The sequence below is a fragment of the Tyto alba genome, unplaced genomic scaffold (assembly GCF_018691265.1).
Source record: "Tyto alba isolate M040663 unplaced genomic scaffold, T.alba_DEE_v4.0 Super-Scaffold_1000006, whole genome shotgun sequence".
NCBI lineage: Eukaryota > Metazoa > Chordata > Aves > Strigiformes > Tytonidae > Tyto > Tyto alba.
Window position 1 is genome coordinate 34,959,198 of NW_024881272.1, and position 18,040 is coordinate 34,977,237.

At 44.5% G+C, this 18,040-nt stretch overlaps 1 protein-coding gene across 1 annotated transcript in view; it reads right to left on the reverse strand.

Annotated features, from left to right (window-relative positions):
• Window positions 1–18,040, reverse strand: part of NEGR1 (neuronal growth regulator 1) — a 293,990-nt gene that overhangs the window by 63,798 nt on the left and 212,152 nt on the right. Inside the window, exon 5 of the mRNA XM_032987452.2 lies at window positions 3,056–3,176. Within this exon, the coding sequence (XP_032843343.2) occupies window positions 3,056–3,176 (121 nt within the window). The remainder of the gene's footprint in view (window positions 1–3,055; window positions 3,177–18,040) is intronic.

Below are 18,040 nucleotides of genomic sequence, written 5' to 3' on the forward strand. Positions count from 1 at the left end.
TGGGTTTTACTAAGTTACCTCTCAGGCTGGAACGGCATTTTAAGTTGCATGCAGCCACCCTACACGCTCTCTCACTTTACTGCTTTGTACTAGTTATAAAGGGAAGAGTGATCTCCTTTTTATTCCCGAGATTATGCCTACACATCCAAAGAAGATCATGCATCAGTGCCAGCCCCAAGGGGCACCTACCTTTGGTTTCCTATTTGAATACCTTCACGTTATTATAATATAATAAGCCATTATAATGAGTTTTGTTATTTCAAATGTAGGTCTTGTTTGCTTTGTCAAGGATATGGGAATTAACATTTTCAGATAGGTGATTTTTGGGCTTCTTCCCTGTGGCTGTTTAATGCCTGAGATCTAATTTCTGTGTAACCCTATAACATAACATACTTGAGCAGTTATGAATTTCAGAAACCAGGAGTCAGCGCCGTGAAGCCATTCTCCTCTCCACAGGGAATCCTTGTGCAGTTTTAGAAGCTGCACGCTTTTATAATGTTAAGATGCTCTTACTAACTTTCCCCCCAGATTTCCAGTCCCTTCCCAGGCCACCCCACCCTCGCCATTCCAGGGTACCCTTGGCTTGGGGGCCTACGCAGCTCCCATGTGGGGTTCAAGGCACTGCTTTTGAGAGATAAAGTGCTACATGCTCCGATCCTTGCCCGTGGGAGCCCTCCTCGCCTTTCCCCAGCTTCTGAGGGAGAGCAGGGGTGTCTGTCCTGCCCGCTCCCCGCCAGCTCGCACTCGGCCGGGGCAGCGGGAAAACTCGTGCGCCAGCGCTGGCGGAACGTCAACGAGCAGCAACTCCTGTGAGCTCGGAGATGGGGCAGAATTAGTCCTGCAAGCCCTCTGCCTCCAAGACCAGTCGTTTTAACTGGATGCAGCCTGCAACTGCTTTTATGTTTAATTTTAATGGCTATTTTGCGATGAGGTGATCCCTGGAGTCTGGAAACTGTGGGCTTGGATTTACATTAATCTAAGTAACAACAATACAGTTTGCAGGCCCAAAAGGCTTGTTTCAGACACTGAACATATACTTAGGGTTTCAGATCTAACTCCCACTGTTCATTTATTCAACAATTCATCCAGATCTACAAAAAAAAAAAAAAAAAGAGGTCCCAATCCAAGAATAACTGAAGAAAATGAGACTCTCTGTACTCTCTTAGCAGAAAATATAGCAGAGTGCACACTCCCTGTATATAAATTTAGTCTTGTACAATATCTGCAAATTATCTGCAGGATAAGGTACGTGCTACTCTAAACTACCTATGAAAGCTGACTCTTCTCAGTTTTGCATTAAAACAGCAACTGAGCTGTCCAAAGCTCATGCTGTGCTGGCTTTCCATCATCCAGAGGTAAAGGGGTGACACTGGAGGAAAAAAAAAACATGGATGTGTCTTTTCCTCTTTCCTGCAGGTGTTGGAGGATCAGAGATCCCCAGTACCTTTGCAGTCATATATGTCTACAATGTCTGTCAACAGCACTTTAATAAAAAAGGACGGACCATTAGATTTAATGTAATATTTGAGCTGTAAGACACAACAGGACAGCACATTTCTTGCTGATTATAGCAAGACTCAGGTCTTACACCAACTGCAACAGAAAACAGAAAGCACAACTTTGGCATCCTGAAATGCTCTGCTCAGTCCTTCTTGCTGCTGCCATGGCAGTGAGTGCGCTCACGAAGAAAGGAGTTGGTCAGTGCTATAAATAGAAAGGTGATTATGGCGCTGGAAATGGCTAATTGAAACCAGAGTGCTAAAACCTGTGCACAATACTTTCTACCTAAAAGAGATTTCTCCTGCGCCTCCTCCCAACGTGTGTGCAATATCATATGCATCTTTGGAAATCAGATGCAGATTAATTTTGCCAACAGAAGAAAAAAACTTTGCTGTTATATATAGTAAAGATCAATTATATTGTTTTAGAGACTGCTTTAGGATATGGTCAGAGTGCAATAGTTGCAACTGCTCTGAAAACTCAAGAAGGAAGATGAGCAGCTAATGCTCCTGAAGGGGAGCAGCTGGCCAGTGAGAAACGAGCTGACAGATGGCTTTCTGTGAAAAATGGTCATTAATATTCTCATGTCAACGCCTGGGTTTAATGGGAAGTTTGAGCTGAGAAACCTAGCACTTGGAAGCCCGGAAATTCCAGAAGCAAGAAGGCGCTTATGGACAGTCGCTTACAAGGGACAATATCCCACTTGCTTTGCACCAATATGCAAAATTATCAGAAACAAGCTCTTAAATAAGCTAAGAGCTTTAAAATAAAACTCCCTATTCAAAAAGAAAAATTTCTACCTGTTTAATGAGCTGACTTTTGAAATAAAGATGACCCTACAGAGATGCCTGTTATCATTACATAGTAATGAACTGAAAGTGAAGCTGGCTGTAAGCAAAACCAGAGCACACGGTCAGTTTTTAGGGTTTGAGCAGAGCGTGCTCCCCTGACCCCCTCTTGGATGCTGTGACGTGCAGCAGCTCTGCTCACGTCTGCGAACTATAAACCTGTGGCCTGGACTGCTAGTGGCACAACTGGGTGAAAATTCATGCACATTAAGGTTTGCTTGAAAGTCTTGTTCATGAAACAACCTTTCCACCCTCAAAACCCTCAGCGGGAAACCTATGAAGATGAATTTAAAAAAAAAATTAAAAAAAAAAATCCTTTTAGTGGACTTTTTCAGCGCCTTTCTGGTTATTATACTTAAAAGGCTGTAATTACTAAAGCATGGCTGAGCGTTAGGCTGATGATTGCAATTATTATTATCACAGCCCAGCCACGGACAGCCTGCTTATGCCTCATTCTTGAGCACAGAAACTACGACCACAAGGAAACAGAGAAACTCCCCCAAAAGCCACACAACGTGGGCGTTGGTAGCCGATGCCTCCGAGCGCCCGCTTTTTAAAGCTCGGCATTAGTTTCAGGAGAGCCTGCTGGACTTGTCACCACGGGGGACAAAGCCAGCCCGGTGGTCTCGTCCCTCTTGCACCCTGGTCCCCGCGGGCAGGCAGCATCCCCGGCAGCACGAGGGGGTCGGCGAGCGCCGGCTACTTACTTCCTCTCTCCTTTGTACCACTCAAAGACCGGGGCAGGAACTCCTGCACCTTCGCACCGTATCAGTCCGTTCCCTCCAAGCATCACACCGCTGGATTTAAGTTCCTGAATTGTGGGGGCAACTGAAAAAAAAGAATTGTAAAATGGATATTTGCATCTCGATACGCAGATTGTTTAACGCCGCTTCTCTCCAGCACGCTTTACGTTACTCTCAGCCTGGCGCATCAAGTTCTCGGGCTTGATTCAAATTCAATCACGTTTTCTTCCAGCAGTGTGAAAACTATCCCACACAGCAGAATCTGATATATATTTTGTGTATCTGGTGTAAAAAACACAACTGAGACATGAGGAGATACCAAACCCATACCGAAAAAAGCTGTTTTTCCAACTCAGTTACTCAACATAAAGTGTAACTATTTGTAAGTGTTAGAGCCGTACGAGATGTATTTAAGACATGAGAATCAGGAAAAAAGCACAGTACACCCCAACACCGGTGGCGGCTGAAGGCTGCGGGGTCCCGTGGGGCTCGGCCGGGAGGACGCCCCGCAGCTGGGTTGGGGTACAGGGTCCAAAGCAAAGACAGGGCCACCACTGCTTATCTCCTGCATCACGCCTTCTGCAAATGCCCCATAACCCCATAGGCTTAGATGGCCTTTCAGATCTTGTTTTGCATATTAAAACAAACTTACCTGCGCAATTATGAGCCAACTCGATAAATACCACGTAACAGCATGACTTTTCCAGTATTATACCAAATACAGATTTGTTTCAGTAAGCATATTTTGTCTTTTAAAATAGTAAACAGCAATAAACATTTTAAGCTTAGAACTACAGGTACAAACAAAGATAAAAAGTGATTGTCAGTTCTTCCAGTTGCCAGCAAAAGGCAACTGTAAGCTGAAAATAAAACACAACAAATTCCTCAGGAAAGAGATTATCAAAGGAAAGGCTGAACAACAATTGCCTTCTCCCTGGAATTTCTTTTACGATTTCTGTTTTTAAACAATAATTTATGTGCATCGTAAAAACGCTATAAAAACCAAACCACAGAACTTATAAATAAAAATCTGTTTATTTTTTTTCCCAAGCAGTTTTCCAGATGTTGTTTTAAGGTGTTTATGCACATGTAAAATGTTGACTGCCTCTTGTCTGCTTCTTTCACCATCTCCCCCATCGCTCGGCGCGCCACGGTAAGAGACCATAATCTTTTACGGGGACCAGCCACACTAAAGAAGCATCAGACACCTGGGAGAGCAGGGTGGCAGCCAGGCTGCCCGGCTCTGTCACGCACCTCCCCGCACACCCGTCCTTCGCCACCACCACGGCTGCTTTCCCAGATGTGGAGGGCATCGCGCAGGAATCCAGCTGTGGCAGCCAGCGGAAAGCAAGCGCGCCCTCTGAGCGCTTAGGCACACGTCTCGGTGTTTAACGGCATGGGGTGAGCGCATTTTGGGGAGGGGGGGGATTAAACAGAGAACTGGTTCTCTGTCACCCACCGCTCACATCCTACCCCGAGTCAGACAGGCAGACTATGAATTCCCACAGCCAGCAAACATACCCTCTGCCTTCAGCTTTCTCTTCCCAATGATTACATCAAACCGATCCATAAATTCATTAACTTTCAACCAATGACATCAAAATTTCAAGTGGATAATAAGCGTATAACCAATTCGCATGACTACTTTTCCATAATCTGCAGAGGAAAAAACCCCAGATCTTTCTTTTTCACTCTGTAAAAATAACGGGGACGTATAAGCTTACTTCCTCCCGAGAAACAAATCACTTTGTGCAGCGAAGGCTTTTCAAGACATAACTTCGAGTGAGCCTGGTCACATGAAGAGCTGTAAACTGGTCACACTTTGCTTCTGCTTCCACACCAGCACCTACTCAGAGCACCACAAAGTTCATAGCTCAGCTTGTGCTTCTGAAGCGTTCGAAAGAATAACAGCTAAAAATGTCTGAGGTGAACCAGACAAAAGCAAAACTTGTGTGAGACAAACAATACCAAAAAAAAAAAAAAAACCAAAAAAACCCCATCACCTGAGTGACAGAAGAAAATTAAAGTATACTGCATGGGCACACGATCAGTGGAGGTTGCCAAAAGCTGGACTATGACTGGGGCGAGGTCAGCCTCTCACACAGGGCTTCCCCCCCCCAGCATTCCCACCACTTCCCTCAAGTTGTACGGAAGTTGTGAACACTGCAACAGAACCCCGAGGACATTTCTCCACCATTAGTTCACAGGTGTCTGGTGCATTTGAGGCTGGTCCAGATGTGCCGCTGAGCTCCTTGGGGACCACCACCCCCAGCAGAAAGCCCCGGGGTCTCCTGGCTGCCGGGCACTGACCCCACACCCCTGACGTTCAGAGAAACACCAGCTCGCTTCCCTGTTGACCCGTGCCTGCTTGACTTTGTGGTTCTGGATTGCTGGGGGACCTGGTCCACCCGCCTGCCCGACGCGGGGCCAGCCCAACCCAGGCCGTCCCGATGGACCCCTCCATCTTGAGGTTTCAAAGCTCCAGGGAGACCTACAGCCCACCTGGATGGCAACACACTGCCACGCACTTACCTGCGCAGTCACAGGTGCTGTAGTTTTAAACTACTACTTATTTTGACCCTGGTGATTTGAAGAATAGGTCTAAATTTCTCTCTGAAGAAAGATTTTACCCATTTAAAGACTTGTGCGTCCTTTCTCTCAGTCTCCATTAACCCAAATGAAGTCAGCCTAAAAGAAACTCAGTTTGTTCTCATTTCAGACATCGCATTTCCTGAAGAGTACATGCGTTTTTTTTGTGGTGTCTGGAAGTCCTCCTGTCCACCCACACTTTGCCTGAGCGAGCGTGCCCAAGGCGAGATGCCGTACTGCCAGGGAGGTGCTGCCGGGTGGAACAGGGAGGTCGCTCCTCACGGGTTGCACGTGATGCTTTCCCACCCGGGATGACATCCCCCTGTTGCTGACCTGCGGGATTTCTGTGGCGTTAGCCCAATTGCCTATCTCACATTTGTGCAAGTCCTCACCTCCGGATGGGTGCTACCCCCTGCTTCTCCTTTACTCAGCACCTCTTATTTTTGTCACAGCTCTCCCGTGTGTTAGGCAATCTCCAGGCATTCCTACTCCTTGGAGCAGCGTCCTAGCATGACCAGGAAACCTGCCCTAAAGAGGAATGGAGATCGGCTGCACCTGGAATAAACTGAACATGGCAGGTGTAAGTAGATATAATCGATTTTGGGGGACACCAGAGAGAAATCCTGGAACAGGATTAATAGAACTGGGATAATTCACTGGATCCATACATTGGGCAAGTTTTCATGAGTGGGAAGTTGAGTTTGAGCTACTGACATCTTGTGTATTTCCATCACTGTTGAAAGACACCGGGAAGATTTTTCAGTGGCCGTGGGTTTTGTATTTCAGGTGCTAACAGATCTGGGGAAGATTTCTCATGACTGTAGGTTTTGTCCTGTGTGAGACAAGAGCCGTGACCACCCTGCAGGTTCCATGGGGTCTACAAGATCTTAAATAGCTGGAATTTTATCTGGCCCCTTCTCCACATCACCATGCAGTGGCTCCTGGGAAAGCTTTGTAGAAAGAGACAAATACTTTTCTCCATTATGCAAAGGGAGTGATTTTTTTTTTTTTTTTTCCTAATTCAGTGTGAGTGGGATTACTAGCAAAAAACCCAAGTTTGATATTAACGTACCGCACTGTGAGCACACTACACTGACAATATTTAATACTCATGAGCTAAGCAGAAAGAGCAAATAAAAGACCAGCAAAGGCTGGAGTCACATAGAAAGCTTTTTCGAAAAAGTACCCCCTTCATGCTTCTCAGTGTGGCCTGCTCACCTTTGGTTTGGTGCTTTGTTTTTTGGAGGGGATTTTTTTTTTTTTTTTGCTTTGGTTCTGTTTGGTTGTTTGTTTTTTAAATAAATGCAGAACATCCTTGGTAATAAATTTTAAAACTAAACGATCCATAAAAACATACAGCTTGCTGATGCGTTTTTCAGGCAGGAGCCCCAGGCACTGCGCTCCCAGTGCAGCTGGGAAGGGGATGCCAGCTGGATCCCAGCTACAAATCATGATTCTGAGCTTTGCTGTCCGCTGAGGCAGAGTTTTGTTTGGAAAATACTGGAAAACTTATGAAAAGGAAGTTTTCTTAGATCTTCCTTTCAGAAGGATTTCAGCTTCTGTTTGTTCACATTAAAAATAAAAATCAATATTCTCTGCTCTAGGAAATCCCTGGTTAATATTGGTGTGAAAACACAAACCGAAGATAGCTTAGAGCCACCGTTCTCTTAGATTTTTCATTGTCAGGTTATTTTCTTGTTTTTAGTATAAAGACAAACTATGGGATGCGGGCACATTTCTGGTGCACTGATTAGTGATGTGCTGAGCCAAAAATCCATTAGACCCTACTGCTCCCCATTGGTGTGGAAGTCTGAATAACTCCAGATGAAATTACACACCAAAATACCTGCTGCTCTCATTGCCAAGGTTTGTTTTGGAAAGAAAAGAGACAAACACAGGGGAAGACATACTCAGGCTTCCACAATTTCATACATTTTTTTTTTTTTTTAGTGTTTTTCCATGTAGTCATCAAAGACTCATTTTTGAGAAGACATTCGTGATTTGATCTTATTGCTGTCGGCCATGCTGCAGTCGTCTGCATTTTTATGCTGCTGGGGCTGCACGTGTTTTCTCCAATGTAAAAGATTTTGAGGTTATGGCAATCAGAAGGAATACTATATTGGTCTAAATATGTAGAATTTAGCAAGAGGAAAGCTTGTATATTATGTTAACAAGTGCTCAGAAGGTTCAGTTCAATTCTGCCCTCACTGTTACCCGATACACACGGCTTTTTGGTGACCAGCCTCCCTGACACCAGCGCTGCCCAGTACAGCAGGGATGTGCAAGATCATCCAGGAGAAGGGAGGATGGAGGAGAACAACATCCCGCCTCCAGCCAGGGCTGACAGGCAGGTGTTTGGGGGAGGTTACAACAAACATACAGAAAATAACATGATTTTTCCTCCCGGGTAGCACCTCAAGAATTTAGAAAATTCCGGAAACAGATGCAGCAATAGTTCCCCCGCCTGTCCCTCCCCCCTGCAACAGGACTCTTCATTTTGTAGCACTACCCATCCTTGCCTGATCACCTCCACCTCCTTAGATCCTCCTGCAGCTCTTCACAGCTTTTTTTTTTTTTTTTTTTTTTTCCTTTGTATTGCCAATAAACTTGCTGACCCTCATCTGACACCCTTTTCCAGGGTGTTACAGCATGGGGGGGGGGGGGCCTGCAGCATGCTCCCTCCCCACAGAGGGACTGGGGTCATCCGACCTCCTTAAATTACTGAGGGGGATGATTGAAATCCTGATCAATCCCAACAGCAATTAGACGTTTTCCAAAGCCCCAGCAGGCTTCTTGCAAGGCCGTCAGGAGTGCTCCCAGTGACACCAGCATCGCTGCCCACGGAGCAGCAGGTAACCCCCCCCGTCACCCACCACCCCCACGGTGGGTGGCTGCGGTTGGGTTCTTACGGCTGCCTAGGGAATCAATAGCAAGGATAATTATTGGCCATCCAGGAAAATGTTTCCATTGTGGAGTTTAATGACGATGACTTAAACTATTACAGAAAATCGTTTAGTGTCATTAACGATGCAATCCTGCTCTATTCAGCTGATTGATCAAACAGATGTTAGCAAAAGTCCTGAGTGGGCAGTAGAAGGCAAGAAATAAATACAGATGGACACAAGCTTAAAGGCCTGATGAAAGTTTAAAAAGGTAAAAAGAAAGAGTAGCTTTAATAAATTTTAAAGTAATTACAGCTGGAAAAATAGTGGAAAAAAATAAGAGAAATGTTGGATAAAGATTCAACACAAGAGAATCTGAAGCTCAGGGGAGGCAGGGGGTAGGCAGGGCTCCAGAGACCCTCTCCTTATACTCAGCAGCCTCCCCAACTGAAGGCTTTCTCAGGTTTTCCCCTCCACAAGTTACGTGGGAAGAGGTTCCAGTTGTGTCTCGGAGACACAGACGTGCTTCTGCGTGTGTGCGGAGCACTTCACTATAAATAATAATGCAAGAAAATAACCACTTGTCTAAAAGGTACAGGGCATCGGTAGAGAGTGAAACCATTTCCATGGAAGAGCCTACGGGAGGGAGGAAGGGGGTGACAGCCACAGAGAGCTCCCGAGGGGGAGAAAATAATAGAAAAGTTAGTGGTCTGACAGAAGATGCTGCAGTGAAATGTGACAGTGATGTTAACAGGAAAACCTTGTGGAAGAGTAATAATTTAAAATGTATTTGTCATTTTTATATCTCCTAAATAGTGGTTACATAAAATAACAAAGAAAATACATATGATTATATATTTCTGTCAGCAGTAGCGGGCTTTTGTGACTCATATTTGTAGGTTCACTCTCCCTACGGTGGATCCTTGCTCAAACCTCTCCCACAGTTCATCCCTGCAGAGCAGAGCACTTAAAATAAATGCTTTATTTCTGACTTGAAAATAAATTACTGGAAAATACTTAATATCAATTTCTCAAATACCGTTAAGTGCCTTGCTGGGAAAGGCTTTATCGAGTGGGTGCTTGGAGACTTGGCTTAACTGGAGTTTTACTACCGTTCTTTTGTGTTTGTCCCTTCGTGAGATGACTCAGGAGGTAAGGCTGCTCTTGACCTAAAATACACATTTATTACCCTTGCAGATTAAGCATTTGGGTCTCTCCCCAGCAGAGAGATGCGACAGGAGCAGCGGCTGCCAGCATGCGCCCGGGTCGTGCCGCCTTACCGCTAAAGCGGCGTGGGAAAGGTAGAGCTGCCCACCCCTCCTCCGGGACGGGTAACAGGAAAAAAAAAGCCCCCCAGGCAGGACCCGAGCGCCACACAGCCTCCGCAGCAACGCGGCTGGGGCCGCTGAGCTCTTCCCATCCCGCACCCAAACGCGGCGCGAGTTCATGGGGGGCAACTCGCTCAGGTCAGCGCGTGGGCTCGGGCGCTCCGGGGTGGAGGAGCGCTACGACAAGTGCGTACACGTCCTCTTTAATTTTAGCGAAACAACTGAAGTTTCCATAAACGCCCCTATTAAAAGTCTCATGTGACGATGCTGAGGACTCGCTGCACGCCGTCTCTCTCCCAGCGTGCTAATGAGAAAGACGTGAAGACTGTCATCTTCGTTTCCCACTCCTGCGCTAAAAGAGTTCTATAATGACTTTCTGCTCCGTTTCTGCTCATCTGACATCACCAACATGTTCACACAAGTCGGGCGTTGGTCCTGGGAAACCAAATTTTACTACCTCTGTTCCATCCAGAAATGATGCAGAGTACTCCTGAACCTGGTTTCCTACCCAAATATTTTCATTTTGCTTGTAAATGTCTAAAGGAACAGTTAAAACAATGCCTGCAATACACCAGCATTCAGACACGCACAGAAAGCATGCAAGAAAACTCCAGCTAGAACAGGTTTCATCTTTTAACATTTTAATGAGCTTCGGGACTTTTATGCATATTAGTTATGTTGCCCTAATTACTCATTATAATTCTAATGTGCATTTTATATTTAATTACAATGCTTATAAAGATTTGGTATGGACAGTAAATTATTATAACTAGCATGTGCATAATTATTATGAGCTGAATTTATTAACTTTTACACTAGCATTCAGGGCTGGCAACTTCCAATTTCACCTTTGTGATTAACCATATTGTCTGATTAAACTAACATTTTTGTGGCATTAATTGTAAATGTCAAAGAAGTCTTTTTTTTTTCTAGTTTTCATCAGATTTTAATCGGGCATCCTAACGTCGTCTTTTGTTAGTGAAATTGCTCTCCGGTGTGTTAAGACAAAGACTTTCAGGTAAGAAAACAGGTTTTCTGAGATCTATTTTCTGCCTCAGAAAAAAAGATACGAGCTATATTCAAAATGTATTCATTTATATACATACACACATAGTGTTTTACCAATAAAGTAACAAATCTTTACAAGTGAAGCAGTATTACTTGTACTTTATATAATTAAGACGGTCTTCCAGTAGTCTAGATTATCTAATTTTTCTAACTTATTCAGAGCGGCAGCCCTACCTATTCCCAAATTAATGGAGTGGTTTAATCAATGCCTCTTCATATCAAAAACTTCTCCACTGTGTGACAACATTTGAGAGACATGCTTCTAACAATCAGCGGGATAAACGACTAATAAGCTCATTTTTTCCATCTTTTCTTGATGACTTATCAAACCCCACTGAATTCAGTGGGATCTTGATGTGTGCGTATACATAAATTTTATATGCAAACTTAGAAGGAATCTGTAAGAATTCAGTTCAACTCCCGAATTTCTAGATGTAGCCCAGCATCTCTCTTGTGCTTTTCCCTTGACTATCCAGGACTTGACTTTACAAAACAGTACCCTTTAAATGTTGATTAATTAAACAATTGTGTAAATACCAGAAAATGAGCAGATTCTCCAGCATTCCCTGTGTGTAATTTGGCATGCTGCAGAGTGTATCAGAGTTTCCCGAAATGTGCATCTCCCTCAGCTTCGTCTAATGGATTACATTATAACAGACCATCAAAAACACTGGCTGCGGCGCAATTTATGTTTTGGAATACAAAAATTCCCAGATTCAAGTTGAGTGATAAGAAAGCTTAAAATCCACAAGTAACTGTTACGTGGGAGAAAAAAAATAAAAGTCAGCAACATAATACTTAATAAATAATAGGCCAACAGACAGGAATTCTTAATGTGTTTTACAAGTATTTGAGTGATAAGAAAGAAGAGGACAGAACTTAACAAAACCTCCCCAAAGCAGCAAAGCAAACAAAGACCTCTAGGGAGCTACGTAAGAAAACGCAGGTTGGTGCGCAGGTGGAAGGACTGCTTTGTTTTTCTGTCCATCAGCTTTTATCTGACTGCTTCATCTATTTAATCCTTCTATTACCCAACAAAGCATTTTCCCTAATCGCATTCCCTCCGAGGTAGCTCTGTAAATGTATTTTTATCCCCTGATTAAGGGGTTGCAGTAGTGTGGGGACACAAACCCTCCTCCCGAGCGCCCACGGGGCGGGTGGCTCCCAGCAGCATCCCCGTCTTTTTGCAGATAGCGGGGTCCCATTCGGTAGAAGGAGCCCTGCCACTGCACAGGAATTTGCAATATGAACCAGAACCCCAGCTCTGTGCACCCCCCATCATCAGGGACCTCGGATGTCAGAGCAGCTGAGGGAGGACGCCTGGGTCAGGAGCATCTCCTTTCTGCATTTGTCTAATGGCTTCGCACCCCCCCTTCCTGTGGGCACAATTGAAGCCACAAGGAACAAACATGAAACAAATCCTGCATTTGCATACAAGACTTGTTGGTAATTTAGAAGGAACAGATGCACAAAACATAAATAGGGATATAAATGTTCAGTGTTTGGCGTTGTTTGATACAACGGAGTTGGTTTTAATCTTCCATTGGCCAGCGCAGCTTGATTCAAATTTAACTGAAGTCAAAGACTTTATATTGACTTCAGTGGGCTTTGAATGAGGCGCAGACAGATCTGCAGTAAAAGAGAATTTCAGAGTTTTCAAAACAAAATAGTAAAAAAAAAAACCCCACAACTTGAAAGAGCACTAGTATAACAAAGACAGCTCCTGTCATGTAATCCCTCTTTTTATATGCTATTTCTCCTACTGCTGTAATTTGAGGGAAAAGTTGTCATTGATACTTTCTCAGCAGCAAGGCCAAGCATCTGTAATTACCTGAGTCAAAACAACATATTTTTATGTCTCATGGCATAAAACATGGTATCAACGGGACCCAGTAGAACCACTGACTGTCTTCTTTGAAATCCCTGAAGGGGATCTATTAGAAAAGGGTTTAAAAGCTTCAGTGTGATACGAGGGGACACTGAGAGGCACAACTTCCAAGCCCTGACACTGTGTTTCAGGCAGGCAGTGGAGAGGGGGAAGCGCCTTTGCTGGGACGTAGGTGACACCCGGGTGCTGCGGCACCCACGGGCAGCGGCTGCCGAGGAGGGTGCCTGGGTCTCGCCCCTACGGACTCATTTGCAAGTGCTGGCTGGGGGACTTCAAGCTGAAGGGCACCTCTGAAATTCAAGAGGGCATCTCCCCCAAGAGAAGATGTCTCGGGAATGGCTGGAGGTTAGCTTTTCCCACGTGGCATGCACACTGGTCTAATTTTCATTCCCCTTTTACATCCTCTCTATTAAGTTACTTTTCTCCACATGCTGAGAGCAGCTACATGGCCCCACACAGGCAGCGAGGAAAGCCCAGCCATGGGGAGCTGCGTGCTGAAAGGCAGGGCAGCGTCTCCTCAGATAACAACGGTGAGGCTTAAGTAGTGGGAAAAAATAAAGATATTTTACTCCCTGCAGGCTTGCTGTTAAATATTGCAGTGCCCCATGTACAGGAGTGAATTTACATCTCTGGGTAACGCTGGGAGACCGGAGCTAGCCTGAGAAAGTGATGTTTCCATATGGGACAGGAGCACCAACACGGCAGGACACAGGGAGAAGAAGGATGATGTGCTGTCGTGTCTGTTTGTCCAGGGCAGCTGGGCATCCTACCTCCAGTTCCTGCTGGAAAAACTTCAGCACGATTAACGTGCCCTTGCGCTCTGCTGCCATTCCTTTATCCCAGCAATTTATTCAAACGTGTGTGTGTGGAGGTGAAAGGGGAAAAATGAGTATCAGCATCCTGGAGTGGTACTAAGGAATGAAGAGGAGGAAAGGGGATGCTTTCATACATCTGATGCCAATCCAGAAGGAAGAGTTGGCTGGGAGCCTGGGTGCGAACAAACACGAGTGCTTTTACTTTGCTATTTCTCTCCCTCTAAGAAAGATAAAAGCAATGGACTTCAACAAATTCCAGGAATTACTAAGTAGATCTTTTGGCAGTAAAGCTGAGGAGAAAGTGAATTAAAGCAAGCTGGTAGCTTTCCAAGGAAAGAAAGTTTGGAACAAAAATGCAAAATATCCCAGAGTAGGTCAGAAACGCATCAAGAGACCTGCTTGAGTCCCACTGGAGCACATGCAGGAAGCCAAAGCACAAAAGCAGATAAGGCAGGCATGAGACATCAAGGGCAATGAGAAATGTACATTATCAGTATTCGAGGAAAAAGTGACCCTGCTGCTCAGAACTACCCCTGTGTGGTGCCCGGACCACCGAAACACTCGTGGTGGTGTGTTTCTGTACCACCACCCCTGCAGCTTGACCCTACCTGAAAACACAACACGATCACTAATCAAAAACCCGAACGCTGGACCCAGAACAAACCCTGGGGACCCACATCCCTTCAAGCCCGTCAAGGAGCTTTTTGATGACAATTTTTAAAAATAATTTTGCGTCCTCACCATGGACGTTTTTTCTCATCCATGTTTCTCACACTCGCACCTGTAAGCGCCACATGTCAGAAGCTTATGAACGTCAACACATGACACCTTCTGCCTTCCCCAGTGATAAATGGGAATTAGTGAGACAGCATGATTTGCTGTCCATGAACCCATGGTAGCTGTTGCCCTCCTCAGGTTATCTCCCAGGTACGAACACATCCTGTAGCAGTTCCAGCACATGTCTGAGGACTGGAGAGATGCCAGGTGACTGCCAATTCCCCCCGAATAAAGGCGCCCAGAGCCTCGGGCCCCAGGACCTCACCCAGCCTTTCTAAGGTCTCAGAAATAACACTTGAATCATCACTTGCTTAATGCAGACCTTTGATGAAGTTTATTATCCTTCTCTGATGACCTGAGACAACAATTAGCTTATGGAAGACTGTTCTCTATCTAGTGTAGGTTAAATGGTTTTTGCCTGCTCTCAGCACAGAGTGCTGGTGGCCTGCAGGCGACCAACCTTCCCTTCTTCTGAGGTGCTGGAGCAGAAAAGCGGGAGGAGGCATCTGATGCTGCTCAGCGCTGGGAAGAGAGGCCAGTACCTCCCAGAGGTGCTCAACAGGCATCATTTAGTGCAAACCACCCACTTTATGGGGCACCAGTGTGGTCTCAGCTGAAGTACCAAAAGTTCAGGAAAGCAGAAAGAATTGGGACTAATGGAGCTGGAAAAGATGACTTACTAGGGATACATTGAATCACTAAATATGCAAGAGAGAAGGAAAAAGAATCAGCTCTTCCCCATCTCCTTTACAGACCAGGCAAGCAGTAATCAACCAAAAGTGAAGGAAGGGAGATTTAAGTCGGGTAAGCTATTGCTGGAAGAGATTGCTTAAGGAGACTATCCTATCAAGGTGTTCTTTCTCTTTTTTTAAAAGAAAAGGTTGACAATTTGAATACCGACATCTGCATCCGGACGGCAGCATCAGCCTGCCTCCTCAGTTCCTCCTCTCAGTTGAATTTTTGTGGTCCCCAAGATCCTGGGATAATTAAGCATCAGAACAGTTCCTATAAGGCAAAATCCTTTACTCATTTCTGTAGATACTAGTGCTGTGTTTAAGGTTATATGCCATTTTTCAACACAATGGGAAAAAAATAAATTATACTCTTCTCAGCTTACAATAGTAATGAAATCTCCAGGTTCATGCTTAACTACAAAAATGAGGTAAGTGCTGAAACTGGACGTGGAATTGGAAAAAAATAATTCAAAAGACAGAAGTAGAACTTTTTTGCAGAAAACTTATCACGTACACGTTGGATCTGATTTGATATATCCTACATACATAACAAAGTAGCTAGGTGTACTCACCAAAATGATATTTCTAAGGACAGAACTCATTACTACTGTATAATAAATGGAAGCATAAGTCAGAGTTAGCACTGAACAGATTGTTTGGGGTTGCAAAGACAGCAGCTGTCACAGCTTGACAGCTTTCTTGTTAGTGAATCAGCTTTACTGACAGTCTTTTTGATTGAAAACCACTGTTCGCTGACAGTGTGTTATAGCTGATATACATATGTATCTCATGAAGAATGAGAAAGAGACATAAAAGGTCTAGAAGCTATTGCTCTGTATTAAAAAGAAGTGAAGTTTACATAAAGGGGTTTTCGGTTTCTCCCCCCTCCCCAGTTATCTGTGGTAGATGTCAGTTGATAGAAACAGGACCATCTACACCGGTATGTGACAAGCACGCACGCACGCACAGTCAAGTCCAAAGTGGGTTTTCTAGCTAAAAGCAATAAAGCCACAGAAATATTAGTTGCTTTCAAAAACTCTCAGGAAAAGTTTGTGCAGTTGAAAACAAAGTTTGGAATTCTAGAAACAAAACTCAGTGCAACTCTGGCAGGGGCTTCTCAGCCCTCCTGATAGGCCAAAGGAGGGATCTGATGGAGCCAATATATCCATATCAAATTAAAAAACCCCACCTTTTACTTTGAGTCACGTTTTGCTTTTTGCTTACATGTTCCAGCTGTGTGGGTGGTTTTGATTGGCAGCTCTGTGGGACAGGGAGAGTTGGGGTCTGCTTTCTTCAGCACGCAAAATACCTGTGCAAAAACACCCCACCACAGCCAAATACCCCACAGACTTCTCTGCTCTGCAGTGCCCTGGGCTCTTCACTAAACACATGTGATCTGCACACTTGTAGCACCGAAAAATTAGCTGGCCGTGGTAAAGGAGGCATTGTGTCGAAGCAAATGCATCTCAGGGGTCTCTCTCTCTCTTCCCCCCATCTGTATTTATTTATAAGATTGTCTATATGAAGTAATTTCTTTCTCCTCAGTTTTGCGGCATTTCAACAGATAAAAGCCAATTAACTGGGTATGACGGATGTCACCTTTTATTCCAAGATCATTGCTTAAAATAAAAAGCACACACAGTGCTATCATGAGGAAGACTAAAGGCAAAAAATGAGCGCCATTTACAAACACTGGCAATGTCCAGGGCTTTGCAGTTTGTCCCTGGCAGTCAGTTAATGTTCTTGGTGCAACTGCTCATTTCCAAAGAATGTCACATATTTCTCAAGAAAAAACAACGGATCGGAAGTCAGCAGTTGGACGCAGACCTGGCTTTACATGAGAAGTCTGGAATCCTAGGATTTCCGCACTTAAACATTTAATTGCTGCATTTAAGGATAATTCCTGATTTGCTTTTTTTCTTGGGATTGTCTTTTGCTATTAGTAATACCAGGTGCAGAAGCAGTGAGCACCTGAATTTTGAGACATTTGATATCGAACGGAATTTTGTTCAAAATACACTGGAGACAGCGCATTTTGAAGTGACATTTTCTGAATTCTTGAACTGAATTCTTTCAGTTTAGAAATGACTATCGCGATCTTTGCACACAGTGTTCAATAAGTATCAAAGCAATTGAAGCAATATGGTCCACAATGTTGTTGTTGGGAAGTGGGACTGAGTGCAGCCGTGCCTGCAAGGCATCAGAGCTTTCATTGCAAAAGCTTGTATTTGCTCTACAACTCTAAGGTCCAAAAAAGGTCACGTCAGCCTCAAAAGAGTTTGTTTTTATTTGAGAAGAGGCAGAAAATGTGAAGAGAACCAGCTTTATGAATTATAATGCCTGAAGAATGATGTTGGCAATTTTTCCTTTCTTTTCTGTCAACAGCACGGCTTTGTTTTAAACTATAAAAGCAGAAATATTACTTCTCAAAGCTCCCCTAGCTCAGATCTAGTGCCTACACCACGCACTTGCTAATACCAGCCAAACTGCAGAAGTTATTAAAACCTAATTTAGCAATCTCACCAGGGGACAAACATGCTGTAACAATATCATTACAGTCTTATCAGGGACTGGATGTCTCGCTGAAATGCCGAGTGTAGTCAGGGTAGGAGCCAACGGGGACCGTCGCTGTGTGGCGTCACGGCCGTACCCATACCCACACGAGTTATGCTAAACACATTTGCTTTGCAGAACCATTTCAAAGCGGCAATGACTGCTGCTGGAACAAAATAATAAAAAAAGAATCAGGGGATTGAGAATTTTGCAAGACTGACACACTGTTCCGAGTTGGCTTTCCATGATCCCAGGTGGTGTCACCAGCTGCCCTCAAAACCCCTTCAGACTATCCCCTCAAAGGCACTGTGCTTG